The 17,809-nt window shown below is 39.5% G+C and overlaps 1 protein-coding gene across 2 annotated transcripts; it reads left to right on the forward strand.

Annotated features, from left to right (window-relative positions):
- Positions 1–412: 412 nt before the first annotated feature.
- RBM24 (RNA binding motif protein 24) lies at positions 413–12,302 on the forward strand. Of its 2 annotated transcripts, none has more exons than XM_006135181.4 (4): positions 413–931; positions 1,875–1,998; positions 3,186–3,240; positions 10,260–12,302. In XM_006135181.4, exons 1-4 carry the CDS (start codon positions 764–766, stop codon positions 10,603–10,605), a joined length of 693 nt encoding a protein of 230 aa, XP_006135243.1. In that variant the 5' UTR covers positions 413–763; the 3' UTR covers positions 10,606–12,302. The 2 variants fall into 2 exon arrangements, with proteins under 2 accessions (XP_006135243.1, XP_075777334.1); XM_075921219.2 differs by having other exon boundaries at positions 771–908.
- Positions 12,303–17,809: the final 5,507 nt, after the last annotated feature.

The raw sequence follows: 17,809 nt of genomic DNA on the forward strand, positions 1-17,809 counted from the left end.
CTTTCTCGGTCTCCCCCTCTCCAGCGATGCATCAAGGAAGAGGAAGAAGGCAGCTCGACCAGCATCCTGTACTCCAGCCACTGAGAAAGGGGGGTGGTAACGGCAATAGTGTAGGCGAGCTGCAGCCGGCACTCGCCCCCGGGTGGGTGCGTGACCGAGCGGCTTCCACAAGGCCCTTCCCACTCGCCTCCCGCTCGGGCTGCTCGTGTGCCGAAGTGAAGCGGAAACCTGAGCGTGCAGCGTGGCTCCTAGCTCCTGCCCCGCTGCCAGCCGCACGGGAAGCAATCGGTCCCCCCCAGCTGTTCGCAACAGCTGTGTGTCCGCTCCAGCTGCCAAGCCAACCAATAGCCGTAGACGGGCCCGCCCCCGGCGAGGGAGGCGGAGGATCCCAGGGTGCCCTGGCTTTTAGAGGAAAGCCAACAGGGAAAAGCGATTCAGTTGTTAGCGTGCGGGCCCTGCATTGCCTCCGGCAGCTGCTGCCTCCACCACACTGGGCTCTCTCCAACCTCCCCTCCTCTAACACCTACCTCAAAACTACCGGAGGCTGTGGGGCTCCCTCCCTGAGGAGGAGGAGGAGAAGAGGAGGCGACAGCGGCAGATCTGTTTGCAAAAAGGAACGCTCTATAGCTGCAGAGGGGAGTTGACTCCGGAATAAGCTCCCCCCACACACACACCACGTGTAAACGCACCGAAGCGCACGCTACAGTCCCCGTGTGTTTGCTTAGGGCAGTCCGGCTGGCAGGGCCAAGGAAGGGCGCGGAAGATGCACACGACCCAGAAGGACACCACTTACACCAAGATCTTTGTCGGGGGCCTTCCGTATCACACCACCGACTCCAGCCTGCGCAAGTACTTCGAAGTGTTCGGGGAGATCGAGGAAGCCGTAGTCATCACCGACAGGCAGACGGGCAAGTCCCGGGGATACGGATTTGTAAGTCCTGGGGTTGCTGCTTTGGGGCCGCGCCTGCTAACTTGCGCCTGCTGCCAGCGGGTGGGAATTTGCTGCCGATTGGGGAGGGGGCGAGGAGAGATGGCACCGTGACCACTGTGCATCGTTTTTTGCTTGGGAGGGATCCGACCGCTTGGGAAGCCGGCGGCATTGTATAGGCTGTGGGGTGAGAAGACAGGTGAAGCCGGAGAGAAACGTTCTGTGAGGCAGAGGCCAGCATGTTGCACTACAGCCCCAGAAGGCAGCCCTAGATAAAGAGTTTGTCTGATTGGGGAGGTACTTTGTTTTGAGGAATTATTTAATTTTTTTTGAGAGAGGGGGGGAAAGGCTGGGGAATCCCTCATGGAGGGGATATGGATTGTGGTTTGTGCATAAAAAGTTATTTGCCTGGCAACAAATTAAACCAGCTGGTAGTCTACTGATAGGGCTTACACGTTTTATCTGCGATAGCACAGGGGACTCCTATACATGCGCACACACCCCAGTATTGCACTTCAACAAACTAGAAGCTTGAAATAATCCTACAGAAATCAGGTTAAGCACAGAGCAAGGGAAAGGTAGGGGATCTTTTACTTCAATGAGTTTTAAGCTACAGAACTAAGGCCCCTTTATTTCTGAATGAGGACATCCACAAAGGGATTTAATGTGCTTTCGTGTATTTTAATTTCTCAGGCCTTTAGTTAATTTCCCTTCAAGTTCCTGCCTACCTTCATGTAAACAAGGCCAATTTATCTTAATTATTCAAGCAAGCCCATTAGTTTTGTAGAAAAAAACATTTAAGGAGATGAGGGTTTATATCTTTCATACTGTCTTTTGGGGTTGCGGAGGAGAGGAAAAAGCTGGTTGTTCATGTGAAAGGGTGAATCTATTTTTTTTTTCCAATGGAAAAAAAATGGTTTAATTCATAGCGTTATATATTGTTCAGGTCACCATGGCTGATAGAGCTGCTGCTGAAAGGGCTTGCAAAGATCCCAATCCTATTATTGATGGCAGGAAGGCCAATGTGAACCTGGCATACCTGGGAGCAAAACCAAGGATAATGCAACCAGGTGAGGAAAGTCTTTTTCTCTCTCTTCACCCCTGCCGTCCCTTCAACAAAGTTTCTGAGGGGAAGAAAACTTAAGTCTGTCTTAAAACTTAGTGTCTCAGGTAACTACTTTCCTTGGAGTATAGTTTTTGTGTGATGTGTGTTAACATTTTGGCTATGGATTAGCATGCTATTTTAGCTGTAAAAAATCTTTCATAAAAACTGAAAGTGTGCATGTGTACTGTACATGTCCCCTTTGAATTTCCTTCATACAGAATTTCTATTTTGTTGGAGCCTATATTATGAATGAAATGACAAATGTAACTTACATGTAACTGAGGGGAAAGATTATGGCATAAATACAAGAACTGCTAGATATACCCAGTCTTATTAACATAAACAATCTCTTAATGGGAACTTATAAAATACATGGAATCTATTGCACTGAATGAGAGGGGAAAAAATGAATGGCTTTATCACAAGGCCGGATTGGATCCAGAACTCATTCACCGATTTCATGCCAGGTTCAGTATCACAGCTTCACGGCAAAATAAATGGGAATGCAATAGTGTGTTAATAGTCCATATTTTCAGCCTGTGAACCCCTTACTGACATTGGTGAGCAGTTAGTCACTTGAATAGACCCATTAACTTCAATGGGAATATTCAGGTGACTAGCGTTCACATTGGTTTGTACTTAATCACCTGACTATTTTCACTGAAGTTGGTGAATCTGCTCATGTGATTAAGGGGCTTGCAGTCAAGCCCAATGTGAAAATCTTGGTTTATTTCCAGGAGTAAGTAGTTAGAATTTGGCTCATATTGTAATATATACTATCTTTTCACTGGGAGCAATGCATGCACATGTCCTCTGTAGAAACTACATATATGCATCCAATTAGAATTCTTAGGCTGTAGGGTTAAGGACTGATTTTGCTGCTAAAGAACTCTTTGCTTTTAAATAAGTTCAGTGACATTCTCCTTGTTGCTGTCAAATAAGCTGTCTTTTTGAACATTGGCAGGAGTCAAGATCCTGGTTTAGATTGTTAAAAATAAATTATTCAAAATATTTCTCCTGTAATCTGTGGTTCTTTGCTTTTTTGAACATCTTTAATCATGCTTGTTAGTAAAGGTGATTATGTGTATGTATAGCATAAATAAGTAGCTGAAGGAATGCTCATATAGAGAATGTGATGTGTTTTGTTGGTAGGTTTTGCCTTTGGTGTTCAGCATCTTCATCCAGCTCTCATACAGAGGCCTTTTGGGTAAGTCTATAAAACAGGTCCATCAACAAAGTAGAACCTCAGATGGCCTCTCACAGTATTGTACCTGACTTTATAATGATGCCATTCAAACTTCCAGACTAAAATATCATACAGCTTGTAAATATGCTCTCTTTGGTAATGCTCTGAAGATCATAGTAGAGTTGGGCATATGATGTTTGCAGCCCTCTCAATCCAAGCGGATCAGATCCACACCACCCTGTGATTAAAAGAAGGTGGTATGAGTTTATACAAGACTGCTATGCCCCCATTTATTTATTTTTTTTCCCCAGCTTGACTCAATGTTATTTATCTCTTTCTAATCTGACAGGGATCGTTTACAGTTAAGATAACTGATCAGAAGGATATGATGATAAGAGGTGGAATAGTTCTGTTTGGAATTAAACTCTGTAACCAGTAGACTCAAACACAAACAAGCTAAAATGGTGATTAATGATGCATGTATGTTTTTTTTCCTATAGTCAATAGACCTCCGTGTGCTTTTTATTTTTATTTTTTTTTTTTACAGAAATGAAGTGGTGTTGATAGCTAAACCGTGTGCTTTTATTTAATTGAAAGAGCTGTAGTGAAAGTTTTTTGGGGTCTCTTAATTTTGTTTTTGTTGTTGAGGAGTGTTGACTTTGCCATGGGGAGCAAAGGGACTTTTTTTCTTGCTTTCAAGCTGTAGCCTGTGACTCCTTTTTTAACCATATTCGTATTTTGTATTGAGTGCTAAATTGTGTGACATCTTGATTTTTTTTTTATAAAGAAAATCAACATATTGCTTGCATGTTTATAGTTCTTGGTTTGGTTCCTTGAGAGGGGTATGAAGGGGTGTGGAGCTATTTTGATTAACATTGTGCTTCCACTTGGGCTTTCTAATGCCAATCTTTAATATATAGTGCATTTCTTTAAAAAATATACAAGTATACTATTCCTAAGTACTTCTAACACTTGCTTTTGATAGACTTAAAATTAGGAGGTGAAATTGCTTACATTTTCTGTCCCGTATCACCTCACTAATTCAAACTGACTGGGTCACTGCAAAATAATGTATTTTGCTAATTAATGAATAAGCTAACAAAGCAAGGAGAATTCATCAGAGAATGTACTTTGTCTACGTGACAGTGTAGATTTAAGATAATCTAAGTTGGTATCATGAAATGGCAGTAGCTGTGCTCCTTAGTTAAAGTTGAAGCTAGCTTTCAATTGGAAGCTGCTTGTTTTTCCTTTTGGAAAAGTTGTGGAGATGGGAAAACAGCCTTCCAGAAACTTCACGTACAACATCTTTTCTCACAGTACAGTGGTTTAGGGGTTTTCTGGGAAGCATGATGGCAGTCAGGAAACTGGTTTTGAAAATGTACCTGAAGCTCACTTACAACCCTCACCCCCTTTTGCTTCTTATAATATCCCAAAATGTGTCTTGTTGGCTTTGTTGAATGGAAATATCTCTTAATAATCTTGAAGAAATTTTTCATCTGTAAAGAATATATAAGAATTTGATGCTCACAAAGGGAGTGACGTTACTTAGAAGGTCATGAAAGCAGGGTTACAAAGAGGAGCTGGTCAAATGCTGAGGGAACAGCCTGAGGAAAAGAGGATGTGCTTGCTTAGCTTAGCTAGAAAGGAGGAACTGGGACTGTGTATACTACTTAAGAGACTTTAAAAATGAATTCTTCTCTCTAGTCCTTCACCCTTTTCTAGTTCTAACCCTTTTCTAGTTCTAACACTGTATATCAATCTGAATTAGAGACATACTCCGCCAAGAGAGGTAGTATGTGCTTTAAACTGGAAGAATCCAGTATTCATTTTATCCTTGTTCCCTGCATCTTTTCTGTTACCTCCATCTAGAAGATCTAACTTCTTTGCAAGAGATGCACTTCCAATAATCTCCCATTTAATGTCTCTGATCTATGCATATATTTCAGGGGATAAAGTTAAGGCTGGGGAGAACAGAGCAAACTGAGTGGAATGATAGGGAACAATGACTATGAAAAAGAGAAACAGGCTGGGCTGTTTAACAGCTCATTTTTCATACATTTTAATGTTTGGCTTTGCTAAAAAGATACTCTTTGCTGTAAAGAGTAATATTTTGAGGTCCTATCTGGACTCCATTGAAACACTTTGAATTTTAAGTCTTTGTGCGTACTAGTAAGTGTACTTCTATATGCTATGTGAAAGTAAGTACAGTAAAACTCCAATAGTCCAGCATCCAATTGTACGATAGCCCGGCATCAAAATGGCAAGAGCCTAGTGAGTGAGCTTTGGCAAAAACGAGTCACAATGCAGCAGCTGAACCGAGCAAAAAGGGTTAAAAAATAAAACATTACAGTATACTGTATCTAGTATGTACAATAAAAAGGGTTAAAACACTTTATATACAGTATATGCTGGATACAGTATGTGTGTGTGTGTGTAATATAAACCAGTTTATAGTACCTCCTCATAGTCCAGCATATTTGATAATCCGGCACCATTTAGGTCCCAAAGGTTTCGAATTATCGTAAATCTACTGTAATGGGGAACCTCCGATCAGTGCTCTGACAGTAAAAGGGGGGAGTACCATTTTTGTCTAACTTAATTATCAAAGTGCAAATTAGTGAGGTTCTATTTAATTCTTGTCAACAGTATTCTCTCCTAATTCCATCTTTCAGACAAAATGTAGTTACTTTCAGCATCACATTATCTCCGATTTAGTGGAAGGGCATGCTTAATTCTGAGTACATTACCTCCATGACTTTACTGTAGCTAAGAGAGAAGCTACATTAATTCCTGGTCATAAAACACTTGGGCTACGTCTACACTGGCCCCAAATTCCGGAAAAGGGATGCAAAGCAGGTAAATCAGAATAGGGAAATCCGTGGGGGATTTAAATATCCCCTGCGGATTTAAATAAACATGCCTGCTGCTTTTTTTCCGGTTTGGGGAAAAGCCGGAAAAAAGCGTCTAGACTGGCGCGATCCTCCGGAATAAAGCCCTTTGAAAGTAGGAATAAGAGATCCTCCGGAAAAGGGCTTTATTCCGGAGGATCGCGCCAGTCTAGACGCTTTTTTCCGGCTTTTCCCCAAACCGGAAAAAAAGCGGCGGACATGTTTATTTAAATCCGCGGGGGATATTTAAATCCCCCGCGGATTTCCCTAGTCTGACTTACCTGCTTTGCATCCCTTTTCCAGAATTTGGGGCCAGTGTAGACGTAGCCTTTTAGTTCTGGTTTCTTTTTCCTACGCTATATAAGTTAATTCTCCCAGCCAAGTAACATTTCCTGATCTCATTCCCCCTTTATATCCAGAATCTCATTTACTATAGGCGTGAGACCCAGCATGCTGAATCTGGCCACAATCATAGACATGTAGGGCAGAGGAAGGGGCATTGATGAGTTCAATTTTGATTACTTATCCCACTGTAACTCATAGAAGTATAATGAAACACCAAATGCTTCTATTCAGCTCATTTTGAATTAATGTGGGTTTTTGTTTTAAGATCTTTATTTTGTTCCATTGAGATGCCTTCTCTTCCTTTGCATGCATAATTACCACTTACCATCATGGTAAATTACATGCATGAAGGTAGAAGTGGATGTAGGATATGAATAATTAGACCTTTTCCCTGTTTGTCTAAGGACTGATCCTGAAATAAATGGAAAAGTTCCCACAAATGTGAGAGCAGAATTAGGCCCTAAGAGGACAAACTAGCCAATTGAATGGTTAGCTGATATCAAACACTAGCTAAGCCATATCCTAGTTTTACAAAATCCTAATAATGATTATAACAGAGGGAGGGGAAAGTACTGACTTACAGCTGAGAATTAAAAGATTGGTGTAATATCAGGAACTGGTAACTTTGAAACAGTTATGGAATAAAATATATATACGGAATAAAACGGAATATATATTTGCCAATACTCTGCAGAAGGCTTTAAGCACAAACTTAACCCCTAAAACATGCTTGATTTTTATAGACTCTTAGTATGTATACATAATCCTTGCTCTGGTATAAGAAGACTGTTCAATGTTGAACTTTGAATAAAATCTGCTAGTTAATTGTATTTCTGAATTTCTATCTATTGCAGCTATTCCAGATCAGCCAAGGCTGCCTTTTTGTTTTAGCATATGCATAATATTTACAATAATATGCTTTCTTATACAGCTATCATAGTATTAAACCTAATCAACATTCTGACTTTGCATACTCTTACAACTTAAGTTAATGAAAATCTTAACTCCTATGGGAAGAGCACTCGTGTACACCAACATTACTTAGTGCTAAACATTGCCTTTTTTTCCCTTGAGGGTAGTAACTTGAGGCAATAAACTAACATACTCAAAAATAAAAATTCTTGCTATAAGACAGTTTTATAATTTATGATACTGTCCCACCTATAGAAATATAGTATTCTTTCTAAAAACATGACTGTTTTATTAAGGTGTCTGAGCACAATGGGAAACTGAGGTCAAAAGATTAAAGACCAGTGTTTGTGTCATTGAGATGTACACATGTTGGCCTTCGCAGTAGATCGACATTTACTTTAGCCTTATAAAGTCATTTTACTCTGCTTGAAACCCTTGTCTCATGACAGATGGATCAAAAATAGCCCCACTGCAGCTTACACTGTCAATCACCACATCTGAAATGGCATGATGGTGGGGGGCCTGCACAGGGTTCATGGATAATGCAGGCTAAAATGCTGTTGTAAAGGGATAGTTTTGTAATTCACCACCTGTTTTGTTTCTTGGCTTAAAGGAAACAAGTCATAAGGGTTTAAGTGAGAACATATGCATCTTTCAGTCTAGTTTTTAAAAAGATAAGCACATATACATAGCCAAGAGTCCTAACGAATCTTTGGTAATGTCCTCTGTACAAACACAGAGAAAGATTTAGAAATGTAGTATGTATTACTGTCTCATTATTGTTCAAAATACTATTTGTCGTAACTACTGCTGCCCATTTGTTAAAGTGACTGTTGGTTGTTAAGTGGACTCACTGTATCAGGGTTTAGAAAAGGTCCTTGAAAAATTATTTAAACTAATAATGTGGTAAAGCTATAATGTAAATTTTTATTTATAATCCTTTAAGTGGTGTGTCAGAAGTAAAAACTATGTTAAGATTGTTTGTTTTTATTTTCTGGTTTGTATTAATGCAAGGTATTCTATTTCCCTTTTTGAATGGAGAGAGAAAACAGTAACATAATTAAAGGGACAATATCATTTTATTAATAAAATTATCAGTCAATTAGTTGTAAAAATCCAGTTTGTCACTATTTTTGTAGTTGCCTCAGACAACAGAAAACATCTCAACTGCGTTATTACAGTTGCAGTGTTTAGCTTGCAAGGAGAAATTTTTTGTTACTGGGTTTGTCTGAGTTTAATGTTTTTAATTTTTTTATACTTTTAAATAGATTTAATGCTTTGTTTTATCTTTTTTAAATCTTGGGATGATTTTAGTTAACCAGTGCCCCTTTTTAATCAAATTGTTGACAACGGGAAGTAAAACTTATTTCATTTTTTAAAAAAGTGTGGCACTTAAAGCTGGAGGAAAGGGACAAATTGTACAGCTTCAATGTTCCTTATATGTTTACAATATAAATACTGTGCTAAAAGACTGGAATTGTCTTTATACTCATCTGGAAATGGAAACTTTTAATTTGCATGCAAAGTCTAAAGCTCTGATCCTGCATTGGAAGCTGCAAAAGACTTTTGTGGCTATGTAGATCCCCTCTGACTTCAGTCTACCCATGAATTCAGTTGCAGGATTGGGGGGGATTAAAAGAATAAAGAACGTGGTGTCATTCTAAGCTAAAGAATCTTTAATATTAAGTGATACAATGGAATGATGGGATTAACTTGTATGCAAATCTGTGTGATGTGAGAGGATTACTACTACTATCAAAAGTAGTTCAATAATGGGCTATTAAGTTAAGGAAGCAATGTTCTCTGCTTTGGAGGAGGAAATGGGGAAGTGTGTCTATTGACTTGTTCAAACAGTTATTTAATGAGCCATAAACTTGTTTTTGCTTTTGTTAAACACCAGATCTATTTAGATTTAATCCTACCCCCATCTCCCAAAACTCTATGCTGTATGTCTTGCATAGAAATAAACAAGCTGGCACAAAACAGGACATCAGTGGCCTGATAGTCAAACAGGTTTGACCCTTGTGTCCTTATGACCTTTACAAAAGTGTGATGCACATGTACTTAGGAATCACTGTTATGAATTTTAATAGCATCTATGTAGCTTCTCCTCAATGGCCTCTTGTGACCGAGTGAGCTGCACTATAGTTCGTTTGGAAAGTGTGATTCGTGCTGTGTTTACCACACTTGTGAACTTTAAACTCCTTTGTCGCCTGTGGTTTTTCTTTATTTTTAATAAGGGTGACTGAGGTTGCAGAGAAATTAATGTGTGCTGAGTCTGCATAGTAATCTAAGTAGGGTTGCCACAATACTTGTTGTTTTAAAAAATATATATTTTTTTTGTGTGGTGGGTGTGATGGCATACAGAAGTAACAGACTAAAAAACTATTTAGCTGCATTATCCACTACCACAAATTGATTACGGTGACTGTCAAATTACATGGTTGTTACAATAAAGCCAGTATTCAAAACAAAGAATTTTACTAATCAGTGAGGTTAATCAGTTAGGGCAACAAATTCATTTACAGTTGATTTTTAAAATGAACAACCTTGGATTTGAAACACATATATTTACTTTTTTTTTTTTTTTTTTTTTTACAAGTATCTTAAGCTGGCATTTCCAAATATTGGCCTGTCTAAAGATTTTTAAATGACCACACAGTGTGTTGCTTAATGGTGTTATGTTTAATGCTATTAAGTCCTCCATAGTGCTGTGTTTTTGAGCAATGCATCTCTTTATGCTATTGAAATGATACATTAGTGTATTAAATGTAGTTATTGTGGCAACCCTATGCTCATAACAACAACTAAATTGAGTTTGTTTTAGTTCTGAATATGGAAATAGCACTTAAAATCACACATTTTCCTCTAACTTGATCTTCCATCTTTCAACAGGATACCTGCTCATTATGTCTATCCACAGGCTTTTGTGCAGCCAGGAGTTGTAATTCCACATGTCCAACCTACAGCAGCTGCTGCCTCCACCACACCTTACATTGATTACACTGGAGCTGCATATGCACAATACTCAGCAGCAGCTGCTGCTGCCGCCGCTGCTGCAGCCTATGACCAGTACCCATATGCAGCATCCCCAGCTGCTGCTGGGTATGTCACTGCTGGAGGTTATGGCTATGCAGTCCAGCAACCACTTACTGCTGCAGCACCTGGGACAGCTGCTGCAGCAGCTGCAGCCTTTGGTCAGTACCAGCCACAACAGCTGCAAACAGACCGCATGCAATAGCAGATGGACTTCTGAAGAAAGATAGATCTTTCTTTCTCTTCCTTTTTTCCAGCCTTCCAATATAACTAGTTAATAAGAGACAATTAACATTTTACTAAGCAGCTTTAAGAAAAGCTATGCTACTGCAAAGTTAAAGATTTTTTTTTTAATTCCACTGTCTTCATACAGCATGCATCCAAATCATGTTGCTATAGGGAAGGGGTGGGGTGGGGTGTACCAATTTCAGGTTTCAATTAAGAAGAAACAATTTATAATGTACTGTCATGAAAGTATGGCAGGAGTAGCAATGGGACTTTATATTTAAAAAAATAAGTAAATGTGTATTTTTTACAGTATCAGGGAAGCAAACTGCCTTTTATAAGTGAGAAAACATTTGAAAAAGATGAACCAGGGAAAAAAAATCAGTGAGCAATATGTAGCCTGTATCAAGTTTAATTCTTTTTAAAAACTGTATAAAGCACTGATTGTCATTTCTAGTTTTCACTGTGGCCTATAGAACTTGCGTTAGTGAGAAAATATTTTCTCACTATCTCATTAATGGGCATCGAACAATCTGAGGAACATGTCCTGTTGGTAAAACAGTGGACAGGCACCAAAGTTATTTTCTTCTGTCCTCTGGATGAGTGGAACTATGGCGCAAGTGATGTGGAATTAATGGGTGCAACAGCTGTAGAGACAATCAATAACACAGACAGTTCTGGAAAGAACACATCACTTGTGCTCGTTTGATGAGCTTGTCACTTTCTAATCCCTCTCTCCATCCTGTTTCACTTTTTGGAAACTTTAACTGCTCATGTCAGCTATTCTGATTCTGAAATAGGATCAGCTCTTTACTACAACAGCCTTCTCTTTCTATTTATTGCATCTGTTCATGGTTTGTGAATAAAGGCAGGAAGAAGCTTGCTGAACTTAAACCTTTAAGAACTGTTTTAAGGGAACTACTTATTTCCTTTTTTTGAAACTTTGTACAATTTTAGTATCTATTTCAGAATATTTAAAAATATTTATTAGAGAACATACAGTACAAGACATCTTTTGTTACTGAGATTGCAGTTCTTCAAGGGTTAATGGTATGTGATTTATACTGTGCCTTAATTGTAATGCTATTTAAAAAATATTTATTTTGAAAGTTTTACTATGCTGCGCTCTAAAGAAAGCAACTTTAGATGTGACACTGTAAAATTATGTATTCATCTCATGGCATAAATTATTTAGCAGGTTTAGATGTAGCATATTAAATATTAACCTAATCAATTAAAGATGTTGACTTGGATTTATTTAAATGCAGTATGTGCACTGTATGAGGGTACTCTTAAATTAACACTTTTTAGGATTTTACATTAAATATTGCCAGTTCCATGCTTTTCCCTCTTCAGTATTTTTTCCCCATGTAGGCCTTTCAAATACATCAGAACATGGGGGTTCCCCACCCCCACAATTGTATGTAGACTATCTTTTTTTTTCATTTGCTTGAGAATGCTGCTTTACATTGTCCTGTGAAACTACTTGCAATTTTTATTCTTGACCTAAATGGAATTTAATATTTTACACTGTATTGGATTTTTTATACTTGAACAATTTCATACAAGGGAAGACAGGATAGCATTTTTATGGACTTGATCCAATGTCACTGGATTTATTTTAAGTATTCTGAATACTAGCCAGTGTTATATAATATAGACATGACTCCTGTGCTATTTATTCAGTATGTACATTGCTTTATAACATTTCAGATCTTCTAATCTATTCACTTGTATTAAATATAATAAAAAATATTGTTGCATCCAGTCTATTTACATTTGTGCTCAACTATTGGTGGATCTCTTCTCACTGTAATTAGAGGCCTTGACTTGTTTGTCAAATTCTTGGACTGTGGGGAGAACAAAATGTCACAGATAGTGGTTTCAGAGCTGCAGACTAATGTACATGGAGCACTGTCAAATTATATTGAGCAAATTATTATACCCTTTTATTTTACAATATTAATTCAAAAACTTAAAACAGAATTATAGGAATCTATATTTTGCCTTGGAATTAGCTGTAGACACAATCTTCTGGCTGGTGCACCTTTACCAATGGTAAGGTAAAAGTCCTTTCTGCTTTCAGAAAGGATGTCTTGCAGACTACGCAGAGGCACATTTCTTTGCAGAAAGCTACATTTTAGCTACATGGCTACAGCATCAGATGCATGGTGACAGTGACTCCTGTACAGAGGGCCAACACAAGGTGTGTGTGCGTGTGCTGTTGTGGAGCCTTATTCTGAGGGCTTCAGTTGGTCCTAAGTGGTGGTGTTCTGCTTCTCTGGAGTAAATTTCATCTTGGGTGAATATAGGGCTTAATTCTTCAGGACTCCTGCACTAATTTGCCAAGAGTCCCATTCCACATCTAAACAATGAACTGCTCATAGCTCAATAGGGGCAGAAGTGTTGCTGAAAACTCCCCAAAACCATGGGCTCAGGGAGAAGAATCTCCTTTGCTTCTTCCTTTGGGGATCTATAAACACCCTGTAGAAGAATGAATCAGAAAATCCTAGTTTAAACTCACTATCTTCTTTCCTATGTGTGTAAGGCCCACAGGGGAAATGCAGACACGTGGGCAAGGCTTAGAAGGCAACATTTAAACATGCATGCCCTCAAACTTGATGCTACTTAACCCCCTATGTAAAATCACTTTATGGAATGGGTAAAAATGTAAGGCTCCAAGACTGTATTGTTCATAACTTACTACTAGTTGTGTAGCTATGGTCTCCCAACTAAATTGTAGAGGTGCAGCCTTGCTGTCTGTCTGAGTCATTCACCTAGCCTTGGTCTACACTAGGGAATTATTTCAAAATAACTCCCCTCATTGTGAAATCACAAGCGGAGCGTCCACACTACCAAACTCACTCTTTTGAAATAACGGGCTGGTTATTTCAAAATAGTAACTTCTGCTTTCCACAACGAGTAATACTTATTTCAAAATAGTGATTTTGAAATGATGGTAGTGTGGACGCTCTGGTGCCGCTATTTCAAAACAACTACTCCCTAGAGTAATTCAAACTAATTACTCCCCAGCGCTTCCTGGAGCTTTAAGTCGATGTAGCCTGTCCACATTAATAGAGCCTTCTTCAGACCAATTTTGAGGCTTCCCCATGCTGTTGGGACACTATTTTCAAATTATTTCTTCAGGAGTTATTTTGAAATTACATTAGGAAATTCCAAAATAAGTTGACATGCCCCTCGAATGTCCCAGGCCAGGAAGCAGCAGGGCATGCCAGTTGAGATGGGCTCCCAGTCTCTCATCAGTTTCAGAAATATTGTTTCTTACTAGCAGTGGGGTAGGGCATGCGAAAGTGGACCCTGCAAAGTGGGTGGGGAAGGCACAACAAAAATATTTGGAAACATCTCATCTTTCAGGTGGTATTTAGTAGTGTTCCTCACTGCAGTATCTAAGGGTATGTCTAAACTACACCCCTCTGTCAGCAGAGGGATGTAAATTAGACATTGAAAGTGCAAATGAAGCTGGGATTTAAATATCCCGTGCTTCATTTGCATAATGGCAGCTGCCGCTTTTTTGCGAAATGTGGCTTTTTGAAAAAAAAAAAAAAGGCAGTTTAGATGGGAATCTTTCAAAAATAAAACCCTTTTTTGAAAGATCCTGTAAACCTCATTTTTTGAGTACAGGGTCTTTCGAAACAGGGCATTTCTGTTGAAAATGCCCCGTCTAAACTGCTGGGTTTTTTTTTTTCCAAAAGCCCTGTTTCAGAAAAAAGTGGCAGCTTCCATTATGCAAATGAAGCACGGGATATTTAAATCCCAGCTTCATTTGCACTTTTGATGTGTCTAATTTACACCACTCTGCCGACAGAGGGGTGTAGTTTAGACACATCCCAAGTGCATTACTTAGTCTTTACAGCTCCCTTGCCTGTAAAACAAGTAGTTCTCTCTCTTTATGGAGAGGGAAGCTCCTAGGGAGGCTTACCCCAAGGCCACAGAGGTATGGTCAGAGCCATAATTAGAATCCAGCACTCCCTGGTGTCTGGTAATTTGTACAGACCACTAGAACATGCCTCTCCTGTCATGCTGTTTAGTGCAATATTCATGAATAGATGTTCAAAATATTGGAAGCCAGAGACAAGCCTTGTTCTCACAAGATTTTCTACAGGAATGGATTATGAAGACTCTGGATGTTTGGATAAGTTCTGGGTAAGGTATGCAGATCTGGTGGGGGTGGGGGAGGAGGGAGGCAGTCTTAAGTGAATTGAAACTCTGGATATTTCAAAAGTTACCCACCCATATGTTATTTCAAAGACCATTTTAGTCATTTCACTAAACAAAATCCAATCCATTTGTTCATCACATTTAGTTATGTGGTTCACTGAGGGCATGTCTACACAGCAGGACAAAAGTCAAATTAAGCTACACAACTTGAGCTACATCAATTGTGTTGCTTAAGTCGAAATAGTTTAATTCAGCTTTTGGCACTGTCTAGACATCAGGAAGTTGAAGGAAGAACACTCTTTCTCCGACTTCCCTTATTCCTGATTAAATGAAGGTTACAGGAGTCGGAGTAAGAAGTCCTCCAGCTCACCATTGTTTTAAAATAATGTCTTCCAGTGTAGATGCACTCTTTTTGTCATTTCAGAATAACGTCAGTTAATCCAACGTTGCTGTGTAGACATAGCCTGAGTGTGCTGCTCTCCCAGTTCAATGTGCTATTAATCTTAGATGATTCATATTAGATTTAATTGCTACTCATAGGTAATGCATACAATTTCTTGTTTATCATAATACAAACATCAATGAGTTTCCCATCATAGGAGTAGATGTTATCAGAACCATTTAAGGAAAATGTGGTATTTTAAAAAATCCAATGCTGTACTGTAGTTCACAAGTCTAAGGATTATTTTGTTTGTTTTTCATATCTAGTGGTTTTTTCCATTAGTGAACTATTAACCATGTATGCAAAAGGAAACATTTATTAAATGTATTTGAGTAACATCTGAATGCAACAATGCTATAAATTGTCATTCATACCAGAGGGTATGTCTACACTACCCGGCTAGTTTGAACTAGGAGGGTAATGTAGGCATACCGCACTTGCAAATGAAGCCCGGGATTTGAATTTCCCGGGCTTCATTTGCATAAGCGGGGTGCTGCCATTTTTAAATCCCCGCTCGTTCGAACCCCGTGCCGCGTGGCTACACGCGGCACGAGCTAGGTAGTTCGAACTAGGTTTCCTAGTTTCAACTACCGTTACTCGTCGTGGAATGAGGAGTAACGGTAGTTCGAACTAGGAAGCCTAGTTCGAACTAGCTAGTTCGTGCCGCGTGTAGCCACGCGGCACGGGGTTCAAACGAGTGGGGATTTAAAAATGGCAGCACCCCACTTATGCAAATGAAGCCCGGGAAATTCAAATCCCGGGCTTCATTTGCAAGTGCGGTATGCCTACATTACCCCGCTAGTTTGAACTAGCGGGGTAGTGTAGACATACCCAGACAGTTTAATTGCAAAAGCATAAGATAATCTACAAGAATCTCTAAGCTTTGATCTTCTTTAAATGTCACCAGTTCCACTTATATTACTGTATCTTAGTCCTGGCTTTCTGATGACCTTATCAAGAAGAGTAATTTTCCTGTTGTGTATAACAACACCTGAGGAGCTGCCAAAAGGAATCAAAATCTAGTTGAAACCTAGAGAGTAGTAGTGTGCTGTTCAAACATCGAAGTGCTCATGGGAGAGTGGAGCTGAGATTTAGTAATGTTATGAATACTGTAGGAGCTGTGATGTAAGTGCCTCCATAACCTAGTTATTGCTGTATAGATTATATTGGAGTTACATGACTTTTTGGTGTGAATGTACAGATCTAATTTAATAAAGTTAAGAGAAACCAGAGAAGCAATACATTGGCTTCCCAGATAAGAACATGTGAGTACATCCTAGAAAGGCAGTGGGCTAAGCTGTCAGCTTCAGAAATCTTTGTGCTGTAAACACTGTTTTGCAATGCTGGACCCTAGCAGATCAAAGGACTACAAATAAAGTATTTTGATTCTTGTGAAGGTGGGGCACGTCTGAGCAGCTGTTGAGGGGACAGTCAGAGAGAGGGAGAGATGCTGAAGGGGTTGGGAAAAGGTAAGCCTTGGGGAAGAGTGGGCATTGTGTTTAGTTTGTCTTGCCAGAAACATTTCTATTCTAAATAAATGCCATTTATTTAGAAAGAAGCTCTTTGATCTCTAATTACCACTCTCATGGCCTCAGAGGGAACAGAAGTGTGGCATCTGTGCATAAACCAGCCCTGCTCAGGTAATCACAATTGTTAAATGGGGGCCTGCCACTCAGTGTCTGGTCTGGGAGCAGGAAAATCAACTGATTCCATCTTGAAAGAGAAGTGAGGGCTCAATGCCAAGGACCTAAAGGGGTGCAGTAAAAGACACCCAAAAGGGTCAGAAAGCCTCATTCCCCCGGTAACTGACACTACTATCACATGGAATCAACCTAGAGACTTCCACTGCTATCAGATTGCTCCCATTTGCAATGGTGTCATTTCTGAGGTTAAAATAGTATCAAGTAATAAAAGTGAGAAGTAAAATGTAAAATCAGAATTTGAAGATCATTACTGGTTACAAATTACTGCCATTATTCCAGTTTTTATGACTCTCAAAGACAAAACCATAGAATCTTACGATGTCAGAGCAAGGAAATTCAGGAGTCTGGTAATGAGAGTATGGACCTGTTACTAGGTCAAATATAGCCCATATTATTACACAGTCTGAGCTCTTTGTCGTAAAGATAAGAAAGTCAGAACTACAGGGCTGTGTCTAGACTGGCCAGTTTTTCCGGAAAATCAGCTGCTTTTCCGGAAAAACTTGCCAGCTATGTACACTGGCCGCTTGAATTTCCGCAAAAGCACTGACTTCCTACTGTAAGAAATCAGTACTTTTTGCGGAAATACTATGCTGCTCCCGTTCGGGCAAAAGTCCCTTTTGTGCAACAGGGCCAGTGTAGACAGCTGAGATTTGTTTTCCGCAAAAAAGCCCTGATCGTGAAAGACGCTCTGTTCTGAAAATGCTTTTAACGGAAAACGTTTTCGTTAAAAGCATTTGCGGAAAATCATGCCAGTCTAGACGTAGCCCTGGAGTATTGTGGCTTTCATAAAACAGAAATGTTCTCAAGAAAAAAACAACTTCACAGCTTGGCTCACCAATCCTGTCATTCGGCAACCTCAC

This window comes from Pelodiscus sinensis, chromosome 2 (assembly GCF_052426305.1).
Source record: "Pelodiscus sinensis isolate ZL-2025 chromosome 2, ASM5242630v1, whole genome shotgun sequence".
NCBI lineage: Eukaryota > Metazoa > Chordata > Testudines > Trionychidae > Pelodiscus > Pelodiscus sinensis.